General features: G+C 34.9%; 18 protein-coding genes across 18 annotated transcripts, besides 2 other annotated features; 12 read left to right on the top strand and 6 right to left on the bottom strand.

The window, feature by feature from the left end:
- Positions 1–33: 33 nt before the first annotated feature.
- Positions 34–148: a mobile genetic element.
- Positions 149–398: 250 nt separating this feature from the next.
- On the top strand, positions 399–2,960 carry TVAGG3_0078540 (uncharacterized protein; the record flags this gene model as incomplete). The annotated part of the gene is made up of 1 exon (XM_001328848.1): positions 426–2,960. The coding sequence occupies one exon, from the start codon at positions 426–428 to the stop codon at positions 2,958–2,960; it is 2,535 nt and encodes an 844-aa protein (XP_001328883.1).
- Positions 2,961–3,201: 241 nt separating this feature from the next.
- Positions 3,202–4,254, top strand: TVAGG3_0078530 (uncharacterized protein; the record flags this gene model as incomplete). The annotated part of the gene is made up of 1 exon (XM_001328847.1): positions 3,304–4,059. One exon carries the CDS (start codon positions 3,304–3,306, stop codon positions 4,057–4,059), a length of 756 nt encoding a protein of 251 aa, XP_001328882.1.
- Positions 4,255–4,990: 736 nt separating this feature from the next.
- TVAGG3_0078520 (phosphoprotein phosphatase protein) lies at positions 4,991–6,237 on the top strand (the record flags this gene model as incomplete). The annotated part of the gene is made up of 1 exon (XM_001328846.1): positions 5,021–6,202. One exon carries the CDS (start codon positions 5,021–5,023, stop codon positions 6,200–6,202), a length of 1,182 nt encoding a protein of 393 aa, XP_001328881.1.
- Positions 6,238–6,372: 135 nt separating this feature from the next.
- On the bottom strand, positions 6,373–7,885 carry TVAGG3_0078510 (uncharacterized protein; the record flags this gene model as incomplete). Its single annotated transcript, XM_001328845.2, has 1 exon — positions 6,473–7,885. The coding sequence occupies one exon, from the start codon at positions 7,883–7,885 to the stop codon at positions 6,473–6,475; it is 1,413 nt and encodes a 470-aa protein (XP_001328880.1).
- A 210-nt stretch (positions 7,886–8,095) lies between these two features.
- On the bottom strand, positions 8,096–9,611 carry TVAGG3_0078500 (H4K20me3 modified histone binding; the record flags this gene model as incomplete). Its single annotated transcript, XM_001328844.2, has 1 exon — positions 8,307–9,599. The coding sequence occupies one exon, from the start codon at positions 9,597–9,599 to the stop codon at positions 8,307–8,309; it is 1,293 nt and encodes a 430-aa protein (XP_001328879.1).
- A 684-nt stretch (positions 9,612–10,295) lies between these two features.
- Positions 10,296–11,114, top strand: TVAGG3_0078490 (phage tail repeat-like family; the record flags this gene model as incomplete). The annotated part of the gene is made up of 1 exon (XM_051221962.1): positions 10,296–11,114. The coding sequence occupies one exon, from the start codon at positions 10,296–10,298 to the stop codon at positions 11,112–11,114; it is 819 nt and encodes a 272-aa protein (XP_051106948.1).
- Positions 11,115–11,254: 140 nt separating this feature from the next.
- TVAGG3_0078480 (uncharacterized protein) lies at positions 11,255–11,626 on the top strand (the record flags this gene model as incomplete). Its single annotated transcript, XM_001328843.1, has 1 exon — positions 11,255–11,626. One exon carries the CDS (start codon positions 11,255–11,257, stop codon positions 11,624–11,626), a length of 372 nt encoding a protein of 123 aa, XP_001328878.1.
- Positions 11,627–11,643: 17 nt separating this feature from the next.
- Positions 11,644–11,886, top strand: TVAGG3_0078470 (serine threonine-protein phosphatase family; the record flags this gene model as incomplete). The annotated part of the gene is made up of 1 exon (XM_001328842.1): positions 11,644–11,886. One exon carries the CDS (start codon positions 11,644–11,646, stop codon positions 11,884–11,886), a length of 243 nt encoding a protein of 80 aa, XP_001328877.1.
- Positions 11,887–11,890: 4 nt separating this feature from the next.
- On the bottom strand, positions 11,891–12,739 carry TVAGG3_0078460 (uncharacterized protein; the record flags this gene model as incomplete). Its single annotated transcript, XM_001328841.1, has 1 exon — positions 11,891–12,739. The coding sequence occupies one exon, from the start codon at positions 12,737–12,739 to the stop codon at positions 11,891–11,893; it is 849 nt and encodes a 282-aa protein (XP_001328876.1).
- Positions 12,740–12,811: 72 nt separating this feature from the next.
- On the top strand, positions 12,812–13,576 carry TVAGG3_0078450 (phage tail repeat-like family; the record flags this gene model as incomplete). The annotated part of the gene is made up of 1 exon (XM_051221961.1): positions 12,812–13,576. One exon carries the CDS (start codon positions 12,812–12,814, stop codon positions 13,574–13,576), a length of 765 nt encoding a protein of 254 aa, XP_051106947.1.
- Positions 13,577–14,212: 636 nt separating this feature from the next.
- Positions 14,213–14,539, top strand: TVAGG3_0078440 (uncharacterized protein; the record flags this gene model as incomplete). The annotated part of the gene is made up of 1 exon (XM_001328840.1): positions 14,213–14,539. One exon carries the CDS (start codon positions 14,213–14,215, stop codon positions 14,537–14,539), a length of 327 nt encoding a protein of 108 aa, XP_001328875.1.
- Positions 14,540–14,543: 4 nt separating this feature from the next.
- On the bottom strand, positions 14,544–14,786 carry TVAGG3_0078430 (serine threonine-protein phosphatase family; the record flags this gene model as incomplete). Its single annotated transcript, XM_001328839.1, has 1 exon — positions 14,544–14,786. The coding sequence occupies one exon, from the start codon at positions 14,784–14,786 to the stop codon at positions 14,544–14,546; it is 243 nt and encodes an 80-aa protein (XP_001328874.1).
- A 17-nt stretch (positions 14,787–14,803) lies between these two features.
- TVAGG3_0078420 (uncharacterized protein) lies at positions 14,804–15,043 on the bottom strand (the record flags this gene model as incomplete). The annotated part of the gene is made up of 1 exon (XM_001328838.1): positions 14,804–15,043. One exon carries the CDS (start codon positions 15,041–15,043, stop codon positions 14,804–14,806), a length of 240 nt encoding a protein of 79 aa, XP_001328873.1.
- A 1,840-nt stretch (positions 15,044–16,883) lies between these two features.
- On the top strand, positions 16,884–17,702 carry TVAGG3_0078410 (phage tail repeat-like family; the record flags this gene model as incomplete). Its single annotated transcript, XM_051221960.1, has 1 exon — positions 16,884–17,702. The coding sequence occupies one exon, from the start codon at positions 16,884–16,886 to the stop codon at positions 17,700–17,702; it is 819 nt and encodes a 272-aa protein (XP_051106946.1).
- A 139-nt stretch (positions 17,703–17,841) lies between these two features.
- On the top strand, positions 17,842–18,204 carry TVAGG3_0078400 (uncharacterized protein; the record flags this gene model as incomplete). The annotated part of the gene is made up of 1 exon (XM_001328837.1): positions 17,842–18,204. One exon carries the CDS (start codon positions 17,842–17,844, stop codon positions 18,202–18,204), a length of 363 nt encoding a protein of 120 aa, XP_001328872.1.
- An 18-nt stretch (positions 18,205–18,222) lies between these two features.
- TVAGG3_0078390 (serine threonine-protein phosphatase family) lies at positions 18,223–18,465 on the top strand (the record flags this gene model as incomplete). Its single annotated transcript, XM_001328836.1, has 1 exon — positions 18,223–18,465. One exon carries the CDS (start codon positions 18,223–18,225, stop codon positions 18,463–18,465), a length of 243 nt encoding a protein of 80 aa, XP_001328871.1.
- A 4-nt stretch (positions 18,466–18,469) lies between these two features.
- Positions 18,470–19,057, bottom strand: TVAGG3_0078380 (uncharacterized protein; the record flags this gene model as incomplete). The annotated part of the gene is made up of 1 exon (XM_001328835.1): positions 18,470–19,057. One exon carries the CDS (start codon positions 19,055–19,057, stop codon positions 18,470–18,472), a length of 588 nt encoding a protein of 195 aa, XP_001328870.1.
- Positions 19,058–19,771: 714 nt separating this feature from the next.
- Positions 19,772–22,132: part of a mobile genetic element that runs on past the window's edge.
- On the top strand, positions 21,716–22,117 carry TVAGG3_0078370 (uncharacterized protein; the record flags this gene model as incomplete). Its single annotated transcript, XM_051221959.1, has 1 exon — positions 21,716–22,117. The coding sequence occupies one exon, from the start codon at positions 21,716–21,718 to the stop codon at positions 22,115–22,117; it is 402 nt and encodes a 133-aa protein (XP_051106945.1).

Here is a 22,132-nt window from a genome sequence, read left to right as displayed (position 1 = left end):
ACCATAACTTATACCATATCTACCTCCAAGAGATCAGAGAATGTACTTTTACTCGAATATAGCAGAGTTTTTCTGAATTCTCTCATTTGATGAGAGGCCTCGGAAAAACTCTGCCCAAGTGTGATGTAGATGTGGTACTTGGCCCACAATTAGCAAGATAAAATTATCTGAATTTTCTTCTTCTCCTATTGTTATAATTTGAAAAAGTAACAAATAAATCATTCATTGAAATCATCTCAGCAACTTTTTAATTTTCATAATATCTCATGATTTTGAAGATTTTGTACAAATTAGAGTTAAATAATGCAAAGGCAATCCAAAATTCTATTAAAAGTAGTTAAAAATCGTTTATTGATGGAAATATGTGTCACTTTTTAACATTAAGCGTTTAAATTTAGGTGTAATCCCCTCAGCAAAATAACGTTATGATTCCCAATGTGATTTCTTGCAAGGTAAATTTAGCAACACAAACAGAAACATCTGTTTTTGGTGATGACACACCGTTTAACTTCGAAAATGATGAAAACACACTTTTCTCACTCGAAATTCCAAAATTATCTTACGAACCTGAAATGGTTCAAGGTGTTATCCGTCCTCTCACACTAGCTCAAGATGGAACAGTCATCAATCACCATATTCCAAGGCTTTACAAACGTAAAAATGCACCAATGATTAGAAATTTACTTGCTCAAATCGATGCAGACAAAGCAAACAAAAACGAATACATCCGTCAAATGGCAGCCGCTTTAATTCCAGGATTGAATGATAAAACATATCATTCTTTATATACACATCCTGTTCATCTTCCATTTAGAACCGTTCAAGGCTCACTTACAATCTTCCAACCAGAGAACAAGACATTTCCATGCATTTGCATCTTCTCATTAGATAATTCATTAACAATTCAAACAGATGATTTGAATATCAAATGTCACTTTGATATGTGGGAGCCAATTGATTCCGGAAAAGAACTCTCTATTATTCAGAACAACGAACCATTCGGTAAAGTTGTTGTTTCAGAAACAGTTGAACCAGTTGATTACGAAAATTCAGTTCCTAAACCAATATTAGAGTCCTTACATGTTGATTCTGACGATCAGCTTATTGATGTGATCTCAGAAAACGATACATCTCTTGTAGATACCATTCTTTGCATTCCTGGATTATCTAAAACCGACGCCAGCGATTTACTCATCATTTTACATCAGAAGAAACTCCTTTCTCCATACGTCCGCTCCAAGATTTGCGCTTTACAGCTCACAAATCCAGAAGATCCACGAGATTGGCCTGAATTACTTGGTCGCTTCATTTTCCTTCTTGATCCGAAATGGGCATTCAGTATGATACCACGTCTTAGGAACAACGACGTCATGTCCGTTTTCCGCGACATCAAATACATGGAAGGCGGCGCTCTTTACGTTCTCCAAGTTGCATTGCGAACTCTTGATGAAGTAAAGCGCTCTGATTCGATCATTGTCTTCTGGACATTGATATTCATGAGTGTTCTCCAGAACGCGACACTCGCAAAGAAGGAACACGCGGCCAAACTGAAGAAGAAACTCCTTGATTTGTGGAAAGAGCTCCAAAAGAAGAAAGCAGACTCAAACACAAGGAAATTGACTCAAATGACAATAGACGAGATCAAAGACATGCGTTCTTTCAACATCTCCCGTGTTGTCAATGAAGACAGCGAGTACATCAAGCACATTTTCCAGGAATATCATGACAAAATCTTCAAAATTTTGTCAATTAATCCTTATCGTCGTGAGGAAAGTCATCCACTTTATTTCCCTGTTGTCATTGCATTGGAAGAAGCCCTCATCATGGCGAACAACCGTGATGATTTCATCTCTTCTGATTCCGCTTCTTTGGCTGGCGACAACGATGTTTCTACTTACGAAGACGAGGCATCGAATACTCAGTCGAATTCTCGCAGTTCATCGAGACATTCAACGCCAAGAAACACAGAATCATCGAGGAAATCGAAGAAAGTTGCTCAGGAAGAAGACGACGAAGCAACAATGGAATCAGAGTCTTATCAATCGAAGAAGTCTTATCAAACAGCAAGTTCTCATTCATCGAGAAGACCTCCTCCACCTGTAAACGACAAACCTGTTGAAGATTATGAAGAAGAAGAGGAAGAAATGATCAAAACACCTTCTTCCAAGTCATCAAACAATCCTTTGAAGACTCCTAAATACCAGCCAAAACAACAGGAAAAGAAACAAGTCGAAGAAGAAGATTTGTACGATGAAGAAGAAGATTATTACACTTATGAAGAAGTAGAACAACCAAAACAGCAGCAACAACAAATACCACCAAAACAACAACAACAGCAACAAGTTGAAGACGATGATGATTATTACGATGAAGAAGAGGATTATGAATATACAAATAGTGTTCAACAATCATACAGCAGTATAAAGATTTCAGCTGCAACACCTTCTTCACGCGGATCGCAACAATCTCCTCCAATCATTGACAAGTCTTCCCAGTTACATTCTGCTTTGGCCACGAAATCAAGTGGAAACAATCCGAAATCTGCTGCACCACAAAAACAATCTTCTCCTCATTCTCAGAAACCAAATACTGTTTCATCAAAGCAATCTCCTGTTCCACAACAACAACCAGCACAACAAGAACAAAGTGCTGAATACAGTTCTGAACCATATTCACGTTCATCACGTGCTTCTGCAAGAATGGCTGCAATTAGAGCTGCTCAGAGAAAGTCACAGCATCAGAATCAAGATTTCGATGATGATGACTACAGCAGTTACCAATCAGGAGGAAACAGAAACACAGGAACAACTGGATACAAGGAAAATAATGCTTCTAGAAATAGTTACACACCAAGTAACATCGCTTCTTCTAAATCTAAGTCTGCTGCAAGTAGAAGCAATATTCTACAGGATGATGAAGCTCCTTACAGTAATGGACAATATTCTGATGATGAAATTTAATCCTTTTATAGTTTTTTTTTTGAGAATCAAATAAATGTAAATTATTTTTATTATATGCTTTAGCTGATTAATTGAACTGTTTTGAGCCAATTTGCTTTCTCAAGGAATATGTTTGACAACTTAAATTATTCTCTTGTTGGGATAAACTATTGATTAATTATATTCGTGAGAAACTCAAGAACATTTGTTTAAGTCAGTGAGCTAATTAAGTAAGATGTTAGGCTTCTAAATCATCTGCACTTGGCCACCATATTCCATCTCAATTCTAGTGTTTTTATTCTGAGATTGCGTTTAAAAATTCAAATTTTGACACTTTATTTGTCAAATTCTGGAGATGAAAAAAATGAATTCACAAGGATCATCACCGAAAACTAATAGAACATCTCCAAGAAGAGTTTCTCCCAGTAAAATTACTAATGATCAAGAAATTGCGAAAAAAGCATTATATTCTGCCTTAGTTTTATTAGCAAAAGAACAAATCAAAGAAAAAGAAGAATCTCAGAAGCAGCCTTCATCAGATGACTTTTGGGAAAGAATGCAGTCAATCATTTCAAAGCATGAAGCTCAAATGGATCAAATAACAGTAAAAGCGGTAAATATCAGATCAAAGCTTAACAACAAGCGTCTTGAAGAAAGTAAAGCGCATTCAGAAGTAATGAGTAAATCTAAAGCGCAATATCAAAAAATTCTTGAGGAATTAGATCAACTTTCAAATGATCAGACCAAATTCAAAATAACAGAATTTACTAACAAACAAAAAGAATTACAACAAGACATTAATGAGATATCCTCTCAAAATGTTCAATTAACAGAATCCGTTCAAAAATTACAAACAGAAACAGATGATCTTAAGCAAAAACTAAGGGAACAGTCATCAAATCTTGAAGCGAGATCAGCTAAAATAAAAGCTAGACGTCAAGTTTCCACGGAATCTGCAAATAAAATAGATATTCAAATTAATCAACTTACCAATGAAATACTTGCGGCCGAAAACGAGATAGAAGAACTTAAAGAAAAGAGAGAAATGGTTAAACAGCTAGTTGATACCTTAGAAATATCTAAATCCCATTTTCAATCCATTTTCATGCAAAATGAATAGTCATACATTTTCTACTATTAAATGTCTTATTGTTTTTATTATATTTTCTGGCTTTTGAGCTTTTTTTATTCTGATATAGATTTTTTTCCACTCAAAACACGGGGCATTTATATTGTTCCATGTAATAATGGCGAATATACGAAACAGATTTTGGAATAAATTGATCATCCCTTACGATCGTTCATCCGATCCGAGCAAAATCGATTTCAACTTTTTATGGGAGACAATTCCAGAAGAGATATTCAGTTTTTATAAGAAATTTTATATCTGTATTGGAAGAAATTCAAAAATTATCTATATCTTTTCATAAATTGTTTAAAAGTCGAGAATTTATTTTCAATTTTCTTTAATTGCAAGTTATTGATGCGCAGTTTGACATCATATAACTTTTATGGAAAAAACAACATGTATTGACACTATCAAAAATTCCTTATTTCAGATATCTGAGGTTTATTAGTTTAGCAATAGGTGAAAAAAACATTATCCATCCAAGTTTATTATGGAAATAAAATCAATAAGACATAACTATAATTACCCTCAACTTCGTGTTTGATGCAAATTTAGTTGAGCATATCATAAAAAAACTGTTATTTGAATATAATGTTCAGAATTCTTCAGAATTTTTTTTGCGTTTTTTTAAGGCATTATTATAGTAAATCTATAAATAAAGAATTTGTTACAATCGAATGTGTCAAAATCACCACTTCTCAATTGAAAACGCTAACTTTGAATATTAAATTTCGAAAATTCAAATGAGCAAAACTAAATTAATAATTTATTTAAACGACAAAATAATTCAACCCCATTTTTTTCTGAACGGGGCGTAAAATAAGGAATATTCAAATAAGCATAAGTTAATAACTATTTATAAAAGGAAATCTTTTTCAAAAAGGTCAAAAAATATCAAATTGAAATTATGAGAACGCTCTCAATTTCTTTATATATTTTTAGTTGAGTTTAAATGATCGCACAGCATGTCGTTAATGCTTATTATCCATTGATTTCGGCAGCTAAAATTGCTGATCCTAATGAGCTGCCTATGGATATTCCTAAACTAAAAGCAGATGATTTGACAAATTTATTAGTAGCAACTCAAAGCTTTTTTGCATCTGAACCGTCATTATTCCGTCTTAATCAGAATTGCATAATTGTTGGTGATTTGCATGGTAATTTAAGAGACCTACTTAGAATTTTTGCTTATAACGGGCTCCCTCCTCAAAGAAACTATATTTTTCTTGGAGATTACGTTGACCGTGGCGAGTTTAGCATTGAAGTAGTTACTCTATTATTCAGTTTGAAAGTTCTCCACCCTGATAATATCTTTTTAATCCGAGGCAACCATGAGTTCATGGATATAAACTCTATGTACGGATTTAAAGATCAGGTGTTAGCAGAATATGATGGCTACATGTACAAGATTTTTAATGATTGCTTTGCTTATCTACCTCTTGCCTGCGTCCTCAACGATAGCTTTTTCCTTGTCCATGGAGGCTTAAGTCCATCCCTTACTAATGTGGAGGAAATCGAAGCAGTACAACGTCCCATATTTACTTTGAATAATCCAACTATCACCAAATCATTCATTTCAGATATCCTTTGGAGTGATCCAGGCGATTCTGGCGTAATGTACGTCAAGAATTATCGTGGCTATGGATATCTTTTTGGTCCAATGGCTGTTTTGAATTTTCTAAGGGCAAACAACCTCAAACGTATCATTAGATCTCACCAGTGCGTCAATGCGATTGAAAAATCTCACGGAAGTACAGTGATTACGGTATTTTCCACAAGTAATTATTCAAAGAAGTCAAAGAATACGAGTGGAATCTTAGAAGTTAATGGAGAAGGTATTAATACATATATTTACGATGCTGAAGACCAATTTAAGAAAATCGATGCAAGTTATCGTCTTATTGAAGCCGTTGAGCGTTCTCCTTTATGCTTTAATAATAAATTCAACTCTGTTCTCATGGCAAGACCTCGAAAACGAAGGGCAACAGTTGATGAAATGCAAAAATCTGAACAACGCAAATCCATAACTCCACAATCATCTCTTCCTAGATTAATATGCACTCCTACAAAGTCTGATCGTGCAACTATCAATTATGCTCCAAGCAGTCCTTCAATTTTATTGAACCCAGTTTAATATGTTAATGTTATTTGTTAATAAACATGCGACTACTTTTTAAATTATATTTTCTTTCAATTAATACTCCAAAACATCCGAAATAAAAATGTTGAAATACGATATTGGAGAAAAATCAACATTCAATTAGATTAAATGGCAATTTTCATGATGCAGTCAATGAATACGTACTTCAGAACTCATATTTGCTTTTAATTATTTTTTTCGAAATGAAATATATACGAATTTTAGGTATTTATAAAACATTTAAAATAAAAATATAAAAATAAGTTAAAGGTCAAAATCTTGGTCACTGAAATCGACATCGATATCTGAATCAGATTCTTCCTTTGGCGGTGGCTTAGCTGCTGGAGCAGCAGGCTTTGAAGCTGGTTTAGGAGCAGGGGCAGGTGCTGGTTCAGGCTTCTTAGCAGTTGCTTTTGTAGGTTTTTCATCAATATCATCGAAATCATCAAAATCGAAGTTCATTGATGAAGTTTCATCTATTGTAGCTGCTGGTTTTGCCTTTGTTTGGTTCGCTGCCGGCTTTGCTGCAGCAGATTTCGGTGGAGGAGATGGCTTTGTTGAGTTTGAATCGAAATCTAAGTCTGCAAACATACTGTCCTTTTCAACTTTCTTTGGTGGAGCTTCTTTCTTTGGAGGAGGTGCAGCAACAGGTTCTTTAATTGATTCTTCAACAGGAACCGCGTCACCATCAAAGTCCATGACATCACTCGATTCTTCGTCTTTAGGTTTTGCATTTGATGGCTTTCGTGCTGGTTCGGCCTTTTTAGGAGCAGATGGTTTAACAGGAGATTCTCCTGAGTCGATAGAATCTGCAAATGAGAAATTCAAGTCTGATGAAATTTGATCTTGCTTCTTTTCTTGTTTTGGAGCTGGTTTTGCTGCAGGAGCTGGCGCTGGCTTTGCAGCAGGCTTTGTTTCAATTTCTGGCTTACTATCTTCAAGGAGATCGCTGAAGTTTCCAAATGAATCTTCTGGAATGTCATTAACAGGTTTTGCAGCTGGCTTAGCAGCTGGCTTTTCTGCTGGTTGAGGTGTTGGCTTAGCAGCTGGCTGTTCTTGAGATTTTTTGGAAGGTTTTGATACATCTTCAATATCTCCGAGAGAAATGTATGAATTTGAATCAGACTCTGATTCCACATTCTGTGGCGTTACTGGTTGTGCAAGTGTAACTGACTTCTTTGGTTCTTCTGCTGGTTTATCTTGCTTTGCTTTTGGCTGTTCTTTTGCTGCAGGGGGCTGCTGTGGCTTAGCCTTTTCCTGCTTATTTGGCTCGTTTGTAGCCTTTTCGATACGATCTGATACTTTCGCGCGTAAATCTGCTTTGCTCTTTTGCTTTTGTTGCTCTGTATTTAATTTTAATATAGATTTTATCCAAAGCTCATTATTTGGTAATTCAATATCCTTTTCTGGAGAAGATTTTGAATTTTTAACCCAATTTTTAGTTTCAGCGTTCATTGAATCAATAGTATAATTGCATTTAAATTTGTTAAGATACTGTAAAATAATGCTGTTTGCAAGTAGAAATTTTTGCTCGTTATTTGGATTTTTGGTCATTTTCAAAGAATCAATAGATGTTGTCTGTATAAGTTTCGATATTTCTGTGACGTATTCTGCTTGCAATTTACAGTTGGTACCATTTTTCTGCATTTCTTCGAGTACTGCCTCTTTGTTGCTCATTTTTACAAAAAAATATTTTGTTTGAAAGAAAATTTTTAAACGGATGGAAAGCATTATTCCCGGAACACACCGTTCATCTTAACATCAACATTTATCCTTAATTCTAGAATTTTTATTTCTTGAATTCAATAATTCACATTATTCTTTACTCATTCAATCAATAATGATATATATCATATGAATTAATCCAATATGTATGTGTAACACAGTTCATACATCAACTAATTATGTTGGAAAATCAAATTTTTATATCAATATTTACACAAGACCTAAAATTAATATCAATAACTAGTAATTTATAAAGGGCCAATCACTTAAAGAAAAATCACATGATTAATTAACAAATTTTATGTTTAGAAATACGTTGTTCATATAAATAATTTTCTCTTTATTTTCTAAAATAAAAAAATATCAATATTTCTTACTCATCATCATCTTCTTCATCCTCCTGAGCTAATTGTCCCTTTGGTCTGTCCGCATCTGGGTCGATATCCTGGTCGAGATCCTCCTCAACATCCCAGATTGCTGTTTCAGCAGAAGAACCACCGATAGCGAGCAGGAGTGGTTTATCTGGACAGAACTGGCAGCCGAACAATTCGCCAATTCCCATATTTGCTCTCTGGTTGAGAACGGCTGTTCCACTTGTCAAATCCCAAATCATTGCTGAACCTTTGATATCTGTTGTAGCGACGATTGTTCTTGGCTGGTATCTTGAAACAGCGATGCCTGTGACAGAGCCATTGTGGTTCTCAAGGACTTGAACAGGCTTAGATGGATCTCTTGAATCGTACCAGAAAACTTTGCCTTCTTCTGTGGAAGATAAAAATTGGTATCCATCGTTCAGCCATGAGAATGTGTCTATGCTCTCGCCATCGAGGCTTGACCATGTTAAGCCACTGCGAGCATCGTATCCGAAGACACCTTCGTTTGTACCGACACCGAAGATAGAACGCTGCTTCGGGTTCCACTCGGCTGATTTGCCTTGGGAGTATGGTGTTCCCTCGGCACGTGGCTGTCCTAAGTTGAAGACAGCAGCCGTCCTGAGCGCGTCAAGGTGCCAGATGGCGGCTGTGCCATCAATGGAGGCGGAAAGTAATGCGCGTGGTTGGAGAGGGTTCCATGAGAGGGTTGGAACAGCATCATGATGATGCTGAAGCCATGCACATGGAATAGTACTTTCGAGAATGTTCATATTCCAGATCTCGATGTGATGAAGCATTGTAGATACAGCGCAGAAGGAGCCTTTTTCGTTATTGCCTGGAGCACCATCCATCCAGCAAATGGAAAGTGGGAATGATGGAATCATAATTTCGTGATGTGGATAAAATGCTTTTTCTGTATCGTCGAAAATATGAACTTCAAGGCTTGAATCTGGTTCAATGGATTTACCAATGCAGATAAGATAGTCTGTTGGTTTGATGATGTCTTCAGCATCTTCTTCCTCTTGTTTTGATTTTTGTACGAAATAAGGATCATTCTCGACAATGCCAAAGTCTTCATTTGTCTTGACTGGCTCATCATCGTAATGATCTAAGTCGTATTTAGCAATAATTTCAGCATCTTCTGCTGAAATTGGATGTTCATCCTCTTGCTTTGGCTTTTGATCGCCTTCAATTACAGCAAGATATTTGTTAACCATCTCTTCGTCGTCATCTGCACGCTGCAAACGTGCTGGAGTAACACCACGTGGAATCCAAGCAAGAGCAGTGATCATTGATGGTTATAGGACTCAAATCAAAGGCACTTTTCAAATTTTTTGTGTTTATAAAATTTTAGCCTCGATATTTATATCACATGCTAAACTAATGATGCTATCGCAAATGAGCTAGGTTGTGCCACATTTTGAGCATTTTTGAAAAAAACACAATTTTTATGTTTATTTATATTTCTATCTATTTATGACATATGTGACAGACTTTGCCATAGCTACCCATATGCAAATTAAAATGCTTCAAAAATAAACCTGCAAATAGGAAATATAAGGTGTTTGCCTCATAATAGTGTAGAATTTGTGCCGAACCTTTTGTTAGGCTCTCATATTTTAGGAGATCATGTGGAAGAAATCTGCTACATGCTTATCATGCTAGATTTTCAAAACTTCAACATTCGTTTTTCGCCTCAAGATTTCTCTTTCCCATGATCAACAAACCAAACGTATGAACAAATTAAAAAAAAGGTAGTGGGGCTTCCAGGCGCGTTGCGCCCTCTAGCCCATAAGAAATTTTGCCCAAGACCCAAGAGGAGGACCGAACCCCAGCCGACCAGCCGGTGACAAAACCAAAACCGTTGTTATTTACATCATATTAATGGTGTTACTTTTTGCGTCACTTTTCACAAATTATATATGTTTTCGTGTTTTGTCACTTTTCTATCACTTTTCGGGTAAAAACATTTTTATTATTATATATAAATGAATTTTACAAAACCACCGTTACCGTTCTTTGGAAATAAGAGTAGATGTAAAGATATTATATTGAGAGAACTTAAGAAACTACCGAATGGTCTAACATTTGTAGATTTGTTCGGTGGAAGTTTCTATATATCCCATTTATGTCATACCGTATTTCCTGACTCAAAGATTATATGCAATGACTTCGACAACTATATGAACCGTCTCAAACATATTCCAGACACAAACAATATATTGAAAGAGTTAAAAGAAAAGATACCTATAGGTAAGATGGAACGTATACCATTAGATAAGAAAAATATTGTGAGAGAGGTTTTGAAAAAAGCAGAATATATAGACTGGGATAGTATATCTGCTAGATTATTATATAGTGGTGCTATAAGAGTTCATGACATTGAAACACTTATGTCAAAAGTTTTATATCTTAACTATACAAATGTTTTCAAAGAGGACATAGATAAATATATTGAGGGTATAGAGTTTGTGAGATGTCATTGGACAGAGTTGTATGAAAAATATAAAGACAAGGAAAATGTTTTCTTTATAGTGGACCCGCCGTTCTATAACACATGGGATTTTCAATACCAAGTAGACTGGACTTTGAGAGACTCTTTAGAAACTTTAGACGTTATACATAACCATCCATGCTTTTACTTTACATCCGATAAAAGTGGTTTGGAAACCGTTATGAGATGGTTAGAGGACATACATGACTATGAGTTTATATATGACAAGATAGAATATGAGAGAGGTCCTATAAACTGGAGAAAGTGTCATAACAAAGAAATTTTATTAGTAAGTAAATGTGGTTTGAAATAGGACTACTTGTTTTAGGTTTTTTCCATTGTGTCATTTATTTATTTGACGTGGTAGAAAAGTACAGAGAATATGAAGATGAACCAATGCCTGCAAATGTTCAGCATATGTACTCGTAAGAGATATTTTTATCTAATATTAAAATGCAAGGAGTAGATGCGCAAGGTCAACCAAATGTTGCACAGCTTGGAGCACATAACCCTGAAAATATTCCAAATGAAGTCAGAATACAAACTGCATTGGCAAACTATGGTCAAGTGCCAACAGATGTACAAATGCAAACTGCCATGTCAAATGACGCTGCGTTAGGTTTGCCACCATGGTATGCAAATATGAGATGGAAAGAGTTTTATACAAACCCTGAAGTGGGATATAAACAACTTTATGCAGATGACGCGAACACAGGAGTTGACCCAGAATATGTTTTCTACCAGAGGAGAAACAGAATGTATGAACTTCAGTTAAAGAATGCAATGGAACTCAGAAGGAAACGTAAAAGACTAGGCGGACATTAGATTTTTACACGTAGTAAATGGGTTTCTTTGGAAGAATAGGAAACTTCTTTCGAAATGTTGGAAGAGGTATATGGAATGGAATAAAATCTGTCGGAAGAGGAGTATGGAACGGTGTCAAAAATATTGGTAAAAGAGTAGGTCAGTTCGTTGGTATTATACCTAAAGACCCTGAACCAGAAGAGCAAGCTCCTGTTATACAACAGCCTGAACCTGCACCACAGTCAAGTTGGCAACCACAACCAACACCTCAACCGTATTAAAAAGTTATATTTTTACCGTTCGATAGTAGTTGTATATGAAACTAAGTTCTAAGTAAAACGCATGGTATAATGGAATTATTCTTTTTCTTCCATCTGTAGTAAACCATACTTGAAAGTCTGAAATACTTCCACTTGGTGGTTCGTATAACTTTGTAGGTTTTTCGTAAAAGTCATTTGCCAAGCATAAGAAAGAGTTTTGCGCACCAGAAAATGAAGCATGAACAATAATAGCATCTGGGTCGAAAACATCTTTAAATAAATATGGTTCATCTCTTGCATATCGACTGTAGATATTTGCTAAAGGAGGTTCAACTTTCTGATTTAACATTCTTTGCAAATAATACCATGACATTGCAGTGAATTCTGTATATATTTGTTCGTCTTTATTTGGATTGTCTTCGTAGATTTGAAATGACACTTGTGAATTTTGTTTGTCATATACAATTCTCACATAAAGTGTGCTATCGGTATTCGCATATTCATCAGCATATTTTGCATAACATGAATTTATTTTATCTTCTATATTTTTTAATGCAGTCTGTAGAGAAGATGAGAGGTCAACTTGTATTAGCTCAATTTCTTCCCACATTTTTCGTTGCCCTTCAGATGTATAATCTATATGAAACCTTACAATAAATGGAAAACTTTTATCTTCTACAGACACAAACTTTATTCTTCGAAAGCCAATAGCTTTTGTGACAGATGGGTCTCTTAACCATCTTAATGGGTAGTCAAAACGATAGCCTTCATGCTTTACAGTATCTGTCTCAAACTTTTGACCGACATTAGTAAAAAGTTCATCTAATGGTTTAGTTGTAGCAACTCTAGAATTTTCTTTTTCTATTGGAAGCATATTTTATCTATAATAAAAATGTCAAATGAAACAGCGTCTATGCGAGAAATACAACACAACCGACAACTCATTATGCAAGCTCTAAATAAGAACACAACAAACTTTTCAAACTATTCTAAGATATCTGAGTCATTGAAAGGGGGTGACTTAAAACTGACAATAAACCCAATGACAGATGAGTTTCTATTTCAAGACAATAAGAACAATACTGTCTGTATAAATCCAACAAAAGGAACTTTAAACGAGAAACCTATAAATGAACTTCTTTTGAAAGCAGATGTTGACAACAAAGCTGACAAAGAATATGTAGACGATGCAATAGCAAAAGAAGAAGAAAGAGCTAACAATGCTTATGCAACAAAAGAACATACTCATCCTGAACTAGCAGACAAAACATATGTTGACAATAAAATGTCAAGTGAAGTGACAAGAGCTGAAAACGAATATTCTAAAAAGACTCATATACATTATATTAACCAAATACCAAGTCTTAGTGAAACTTTAAATAGTAAAGCAAACTATGGTCATACACATGCCATTGCAAATATTACAAACTTACAAGAAACCTTAAACAGGAAAAGTGACGTTGGACATACACATACATCTTCTGAAATAACAGACTTAAACGTTAGCCTTGAAAATAAAGCAGATAAGAAACATAAGCATTATATAATAGAATTTGTTGAGCGTATAAACCTTGAAACAAACTATGAAGAATATCTTGAACGAACAGAACAAGAAAGAGATGTAGATGGAAATATTTATACGCTTTTTACAAGAAAAAAACCAACACTAGACTATAATGAGTATGTTCTTTTGTTGCATAAGCATTGTTAGCTCTTTCTTCTTCTTTTGCTATTGCATCGTCTACATATTCTTTGTCAGCTTTGTTGTCAACATCTGCTTTCAAAAGAAGTTCATTTATAGGTTTCTCGTTTAAAGTTCCTTTTGTTGGATTTATACAGACAGTATTGTTCTTATTGTCTTGAAATAGAAACTCATCTGTCATTGGGTTTATTGTCAGTTTTAAGTCACCCCCTTTCAATGACTCAGATATCTTAGAATAGTTTGAAAAGTTTGTTGTGTTCTTATTTAGAGCTTGCATAATGAGTTGTCGGTTGTGTTGTATTTCTCGCATAGACGCTGTTTCATTTGACATTTTTATTATAGATAAAATATGCTTCCAATAGAAAAAGAAAATTCTAGAGTTGCTACAACTAAACCATTAGATGAACTTTTTACTAATGTCGGTCAAAAGTTTGAAACTTAGAAACAACTCTTCAAGCTTTTCAAGAAAAAATAAACGATATCTATATTGAATATGCAAACCAGTATAACATTGACGAAGGAGAATACCATCTCGATATTATTTATGACAGGAAAAATGCAACTGTTAAAATCAATAAAATAGAAGACCTTGGAGAAAACGTTTATATTTCTACAAAATATAACAACCTGGCATGGTATAGATTTATGAGGATGTTAAATCAGCCTGCAGCATATCCAGTACACCCGGACTATTATGAAGTCGAAAACCCTAATGGAACATATGAAAATGTTTTCGACCCAGATGCTATTATTGTTCATGCTTCATTTTCTGGTGCGCAAAACTCTTTCTTATGCTTGGCAAATGACTTTTACGAAAAACCTACAAAGTTATACGAACCACCAAGTGGAAGTATTTCAGACTTTCAAGTATGGTTTACTACAGATGGAAGAAAAAGAATAATTCCATTATACCATGCGTTTTACTTAGAACTTAGTTTCATATACAACTACTATCGAACGGTAAAAATATAACTTTTTAATACGGTTGAGGTGTTGGTTGTGGTTGCCAACTTGACTGTGGTGCAGGTTCAGGCTGTTGTATAACAGGAGCTTGCTCTTCTGGTTCAGGGTCTTTAGGTATAATACCAACGAACTGACCTACTCTTTTACCAATATTTTTGACACCGTTCCATACTCCTCTTCCGACAGATTTTATTCCATTCCATATACCTCTTCCAACATTTCGAAAGAAGTTTCCTATTCTTCCAAAGAAACCCATTTACTACGTGTAAAAATCTAATGTCCGCCTAGTCTTTTACGTTTCCTTCTGAGTTCCATTGCATTCTTTAACTGAAGTTCATACATTCTGTTTCTCCTCTGGTAGAAAACATATTCTGGGTCAACTCCTGTGTTCGCGTCATCTGCATAAAGTTGTTTATATCCCACTTCAGGGTTTGTATAAAACTCTTTCCATCTCATATTTGCATACCATGGTGGCAAACCTAACGCAGCGTCATTTGACATGGCAGTTTGCATTTGTACATCTGTTGGCACTTGACCATAGTTTGCCAATGCAGTTTGTATTCTGACTTCATTTGGAATATTTTCAGGTTATGTGCTCCAAGCTGTGCAACATTTGGTTGACCTTGCGCATCTACTCCTTGCATTTTAATATTAGATAAAAATATCTCTTACGAGTACATATGCTGAACATTTGCAGGCATTGGTTCATCTTCATATTCTCTGTACTTTTCTACCACGTCAAATAAATAAATGACACAATGGAAAAAACCTAAAACAAGTAGTCCTATTTCAAACCACATTTACTTACTAATAAAATTTCTTTGTTATGACACTTTCTCCAGTTTATAGGACCTCTCTCATATTCTATCTTGTCATATATAAACTCATAGTCATGTATGTCCTCTAACCATCTCATAACGGTTTCCAAACCACTTTTATCGGATGTAAAGTAAAAGCATGGATGGTTATGTATAACGTCTAAAGTTTCTAAAGAGTCTCTCAAAGTCCAGTCTACTTGGTATTGAAAATCCCATGTGTTATAGAACGGCGGGTCCACTATAAAGAAAACATTTTCCTTGTCTTTATATTTTTCATACAACTCTGTCCAATGACATCTCACAAACTCTATACCCTCAATATATTTATCTATGTCCTCTTTGAAAACATTTGTATAGTTAAGATATAAAACTTTTGACATAAGTGTTTCAATGTCATGAACTCTTATAGCACCACTATATAATAATCTAGCAGATATACTATCCCAGTCTATATATTCTGCTTTTTTCAAAACCTCTCTCACAATATTTTTCTTATCTAATGGTATACGTTCCATCTTACCTATAGGTATCTTTTCTTTTAACTCTTTCAATATATTGTTTGTGTCTGGAATATGTTTGAGACGGTTCATATAGTTGTCGAAGTCATTGCATATAATCTTTGAGTCAGGAAATACGGTATGACATAAATGGGATATATAGAAACTTCCACCGAACAAATCTACAAATGTTAGACCATTCGGTAGTTTCTTAAGTTCTCTCAATATAATATCTTTACATCTACTCTTATTTCCAAAGAACGGTAACGGTGGTTTTGTAAAATTCATTTATATATAATAATAAAAATGTTTTTACCCGAAAAGTGATAGAAAAGTGACAAAACACGAAAACATATATAATTTGTGAAAAGTGACAGAAAAGTGACAAAACACGAAAACATATATAATTTGTGAAAAGTGACAGAAAAGTGACAAAAATGAAAATTCACATTTTTGAAAAAGTGACACAAAAGTGACATTTAAAAAAGTGATAGAAAAGTGACGCAAAAAGTAACACCATTAATATGATGTAAATAACAACGGTTTTGGTTTTGTCACCGGCTGGTCGGCTGGGGTTCGGTCCTCCTCTTGGGTCTTGGGCAAAATTTCTCATGGGCTAGAGGGCGCAACGCGCCTGGAAGCCCCACACACCTGACCTATATAGAATATAATGAAATATCCACTTTTTGCCAAATAATCGTTGTGAATTGAGAAGCTTCCGATAATGAAAATTTAGTGATCATTTATAAATATGAAACCAAAAAAAAAGGTAGTGGGGCCTCCAGGCACTTCGTGCCCTCTAGCCCTGAAGATGTTTAGTATAAATGAAGTTTTTTGGGTAGTGGGGGCTTCCAGGCACTTCGTGCCCTCTAGCCCCGAAGATGTTTAGTATAAATGAAGTTTTTATTCGGAAAATTGTTAGTCTTCTGGGTCGAAAACATTATATAATGTTTCACTTTTCACAAATTATATATGTTTTCATGCTTTGTCACTTTTCTATCACTTTTCGGGTAAAAACATTTTTATTATTATATATAAATGAATTTTACAAAACCGCCGTTACCGTTCTTTGGAAATAAGAGTAGATGTAAAGATATTATATTGAGAGAACTTAAGAAACTACCGAATGGTCTAACATTTGTAGATTTGTTCGGTGGAAGTTTCTATATATCCCATTTGTGCCATACAATATTCCCAGACTCAAAGATTATATGCAATGACTTCGACAACTATATGAACCGTCTCAAACATATACCAGACACAAACAATATATTGAAAGAGTTAAAAGAAAAGATACCTATAGGTAAGATGGAACGTATACCATTAGATAAGAAAAATATTGTGAGAGAGGTTTTGAAAAAAGCAGAATATATAGACTGGGATAGTATATCTGCTAGATTATTATATAGTGGTGCTATAAGAGTTCATGACATTGAAACACTTATGTCAAAAGTTTTATATCTTAACTATACAAATGTTTTCAAAGAGGACATAGATAAATATATTGAGGGTATAGAGTTTGTGAGATGTCATTGGACAGAGTTGTATGAAAAATATAAAGACAAGGAAAATGTTTTCTTTATAGTGGACCCGCCGTTCTATAACACATGGGATTTTCAATACCAAGTAGACTGGACTTTGAGAGACTCTTTAGAAACTTTAGACGTTATACATAACCATCCATGCTTTTACTTTACATCCGATAAAAGTGGTTTGGAAACCGTTATGAGATGGTTAGAGGACATACATGACTATGAGTTTAGATATGACAAGATAGAATATGAGAGAGGTCCTATAAACTGGAGAAAGTGTCATAACAAAGAAATTTTATTAGTAAGTAAATGTGGTTTGAAATAGGACTACTTGTTTTAGGTTTTTTCCATTGTGTCATTTATTTCTTTGACGTGGCAGAAAGATATAGAGAATATGAAGATGAACCAATGCCTGCAAATGTTCAGCATATGTACTCGTAAGAGATATTTTTATCTAATATTAAATGGACGCACAGAACTTAGCGAATGCACAGCAACCTGGACAACCAAACCCAGAGAATATTCCAAATGAAGTTAGAATACAAACTGCATTGGCAAACTATGGTCAAGTGCCAACAGATGTACAAATGCAAACTGCCATGTCAAATGACGCTGCGTTAGGTTTGCCACCATGGTATGCAAATATGAGATGGAAAGAGTTTTATACAAACCCTGAAGTGGGATATAAACAACTTTATGCAGATGACGCGAACACAGGAGTTGACCCAGAATATGTTTTCTACCAGAGGAGAAACAGAATGTATGAGCTCCAGTTAAAGAATGCTATGGAACTCAACAGGAAACGTAAGAGACTAGGCGGACATTAGATTTTTACATATAGTAAAATGGGTTTCTTCAGTAGTATTGGAAACTTCTTCAGAAGAGTTGGAAGAGGTATATGGAATGGAATAAAAACCGTAGGAAGAGGAATTTGGAACGGTGTCAAAAATATTGGTAAAAGAGTAGGTCAGTTTGTTGGTATTATACCTAAAGACCCTGAACCAGAAGAACAAGCTCCTGTTATACAACAGCCTGAACCTGCACCACAGTCAAGTTGGCAACCACAACCAACACCTCAACCGTATTAAAAAGTTATATTTTTACCGTTCGATAGTAGTTGTATATGAAACTAAGTTCTAAGTAAAACGCATGGTATAATGGAATTATTCTTTTTCTTCCATCTGTAGTAAACCATACTTGAAAGTCTGAAATACTTCCACTTGGTGGTTCGTATAACTTTGTAGGTTTTTCGTAAAAGTCATTTGCCAAGCATAAGAAAGAGTTTTGGGCGCCAGAAAATGAAGCATGAACAATAATAGCAGCTGGGTCGAAAACATTTTCATATGTTCCATTAGGGTTTTCGACTTCATAATAGTCCGGGTGTACTGGATATGCTGCAGGCTGATTTAACATCCTCATAAATCTATACCATGCCAAGTTGTTATATTTTGTAGAAATATAAACGTTTTCTCCAAGGTCTTCTATTTTATTGATTTTAACAGTTGCATTTTTCCTGTCATAAATAATATCGAGATGGTATTCTCCTTCGTCAATGTTATACTGGTTTGCATATTCGATATAGATATTGTTTATTTTTTCTTGAAAAGCTTGAAGAGTTGTTTCTAAGTTTACAAGCAAACTAACTTGTAAAAGTTTTCCCTGTTCAAATTTCTCATACATACGTTTTTCTTTGTTATAGTATCGAACTTCAAAACCGACCGTAAATGGGAAACCATGTATGGCTTCTGAAATGAACTTCATTCTACGAAAGCCAATAGCTTTTGTGACAGATGGGTCTCTTAGCCATCTTAATGGGTAGTCAAAACGATAGCCTTCATGCTTTACGGTCTCTGTCTCAAACTTTTGACCGACATTAGTAAAAAGTTCATCTAATGGTTTAGTTGTAGCAACTCTTGAATTTTCTTTTTCTATTGAAAGCATATTTTATCTAGAATAAAAATGTCGAAAGATATTGCTTCCATAAGAGAAATACAACACAACCGACAACTCATTATGCAAGCTCTAAATAAGAACACAACAAACTTTTCAAACTATTCTAAGATATCTGAGTCATTGAAAGAAGGAAACTTAAAACTGACATTAAACCCAATGACAGATGAGTTTCTGTTTCAAGACAATAAGAACAATACTGTCTGTATAAATCCAACAAAAGGAACTTTAAACGAGAAACCTATAAATGAACTTCTTTTGAAAGCAGATGTTGACAACAAAGCTGACAAAGAATATGTAGACGATGCAATAGCAAAAGAAGAAGAAAGAGCTAACAATGCTTATGCAACAAAAGAACATACTCATCCTGAACTAGCAGACAAAACATATGTTGACAATAAAATGTCAAGTGAAGTGACAAGAGCTGAAAACGAATATTCTAAAAAGACTCATATACATTCTATATCTGAAATAACAGACTTAAACGTTAGCCTTGAAAAGAAAGCGGATGAGGAATGTGTGGCTAGTGCGTTAGAGAAGAAAGCAGATAAGGAATATGTGGATGAAAAAGATAAAGAAATTATAGAAAGGGCTGAATGGTATCATGAATGGACATCGAAGATTTTAAAAACTAAAGCCGATACAGGATGGGTTTCAGGATGTTTAGACCTTAAAGCAGATAAAACTTATGTTAACGATGAGTTAGAGAAGAAAGCAAATAAGACTCATACACATACAAGTTTTACAACTGTTGCTATAGAAAGTATTGAAGGAACGGTTGAAGAAACTGGTGGGGATGCATTATATTGTAAACCTCCTAACTTTCCACAAGGTTTAACATCGGATGACGAATAACGACGATGAAAAACATTAGATGTAAAGATGTTTATGTCATGAAGGATGAACATAATATTAAATTCACTGCTCAAGATTTATATGACAAGAAAGCAGACAAAACAGAGCTTCAAACATTAAAGACAGAAATACTTCAAACATTATATCCTATAGGCTCTATTTATACGTCAATGAACTCTACCAGACCAGAAACAGTTCTGGGTTTTGGAACTTGGACTCAAATAGTCGACAGGTTTTTGTATTGTGCAAACTCTTCAAAGGAAACAGGTGGAAGTAAAACGATTTCAGGTGAAAATTTACCTGCACACAGTCACTACATAGATTTAAGTACATCTCAAGCAGGTTGGCATAAGCATAGATATTGGGATTGGTCAGCAATGACAAAAGGTAAAGGATATGATGTTAAAGACAACGTTAAGTTTGCTATAAATTGTTACTGGAGTAACACTGAGGGAGGAGGAAACCATACACATCACGTTTCAGGATATACGCAAACAACGGGACAAAGTAAAGAATATATGCCACCTTACATGACAGTTTACGCATGGTATAGAAATGCTTAGTCGTCATTTTCAACTTCTTTAGCATATTCGTCAGGAGTTGTCTTATATTTGTTAGGAACTGTCTTTGAAAGTATACCACCTTGAACTTTGACAAGTTTGAAACGAGGTCTGACAATAGTAGTTTTATCTTCTGCTTGCAGTCTGTACATTTTGCCATGTTTGCCTAAAACTTCATAATATTCTCTTGTATACTTTCTTCTATTTTTACGAACACGAATGTGAGTACCTGTCGGGTTCCCATTGTTGTCATAGTCAATAGTATTTTCATATGGGTCGCGTTTAGGTATTTCTATTTTTACTTTGTCACCTTTCTGAAGTTTGAAGCCCGGCATTCTTTCTTGTTTGTCTCTTTTGACTAAATTATTAAATATATAGTCTTTCTCTAAGTCAGGGTTGTTTTTCATTTCTTCGGGGGAGTGGTTTCCCAAACCTTTTTGTTTACGGCTATTGTAAATATTTAAAACTTGTCTCATCTTTGCCATGGAGAAGTGTCTATATTTGTCGTCATATGACATTTCATTTGCTTCACCACCTTGTGGTTGGTTTAAGTCTCTTAACATTTTTATACAACCGTCAATGACACCAAGAGCAGAATGGTTTTGGTCGACAATGAAATATTGGTTTACATTTTTGAACGCAGATAGTTTTTTACATCATCTGATTTGAAAGAACTTTCACAGTCAGATGTCAGTTTTGTTGGATGGTATTTGTCAACGAATATTGTCAAAGCAGTTTTCACATCTAAAATATTTTTGGACATAATGGTATGGCTTCACAGTATCTTGTGTTTTGACCGACAAATATTAGCCAGTATGGTGGTCCATCTTCTCTATACCTCGGAATGTTTTCCAAGATATCCATAAACCAAGCATTTGGTGTTGAACTAAAGATTTTTATCATGAGTGCTTTCTTTGTCGCTTTAGAAACATAGGGGTCCTTGTTTGGATTCGTCATTTTTATCCTATAAGAAATGGGTTTATTTGGCGCATTAGCAGGAGTTGCATCCAGATTTTTGCCCGCAGTTGGAACAATAGCCAGAGGTGTATTTGGAGTTGGAAGGAAGATTTTGAGTACATTAGGTATACTTAAAGAGAAAGCACAACCTATTATACAAACTGTACAGAAAGGTTGGGATGTAGCACGAGATGCAACAAATCTTATTCCAAATCCTGAAACAAGAGGAAAAGTTCAAGGATGGATGGACAATGTAGGAAGACAAGCAGGAAACTATTATAACAAAGCAAATGACTACTATAACCAAGCAGGACACTATATGGACCAAGGTGAAAGATTCTTTAACAGAGGATATAACCATGCACAACAATGGGTAAACAATAACCAACCTCAACCGCCTCAAACGTGGGGAATGTAAAGTTTTTTACTGAGA

This window comes from Trichomonas vaginalis, chromosome IV (assembly GCF_026262505.1).
Source record: "Trichomonas vaginalis G3 chromosome IV, whole genome shotgun sequence".
Lineage (NCBI taxonomy): Eukaryota > Parabasalia > Trichomonadida > Trichomonadidae > Trichomonas > Trichomonas vaginalis.
Note: the sequence above shows the minus strand (reverse complement) of the source record. Positions and strands in the feature narration are given on the sequence as shown.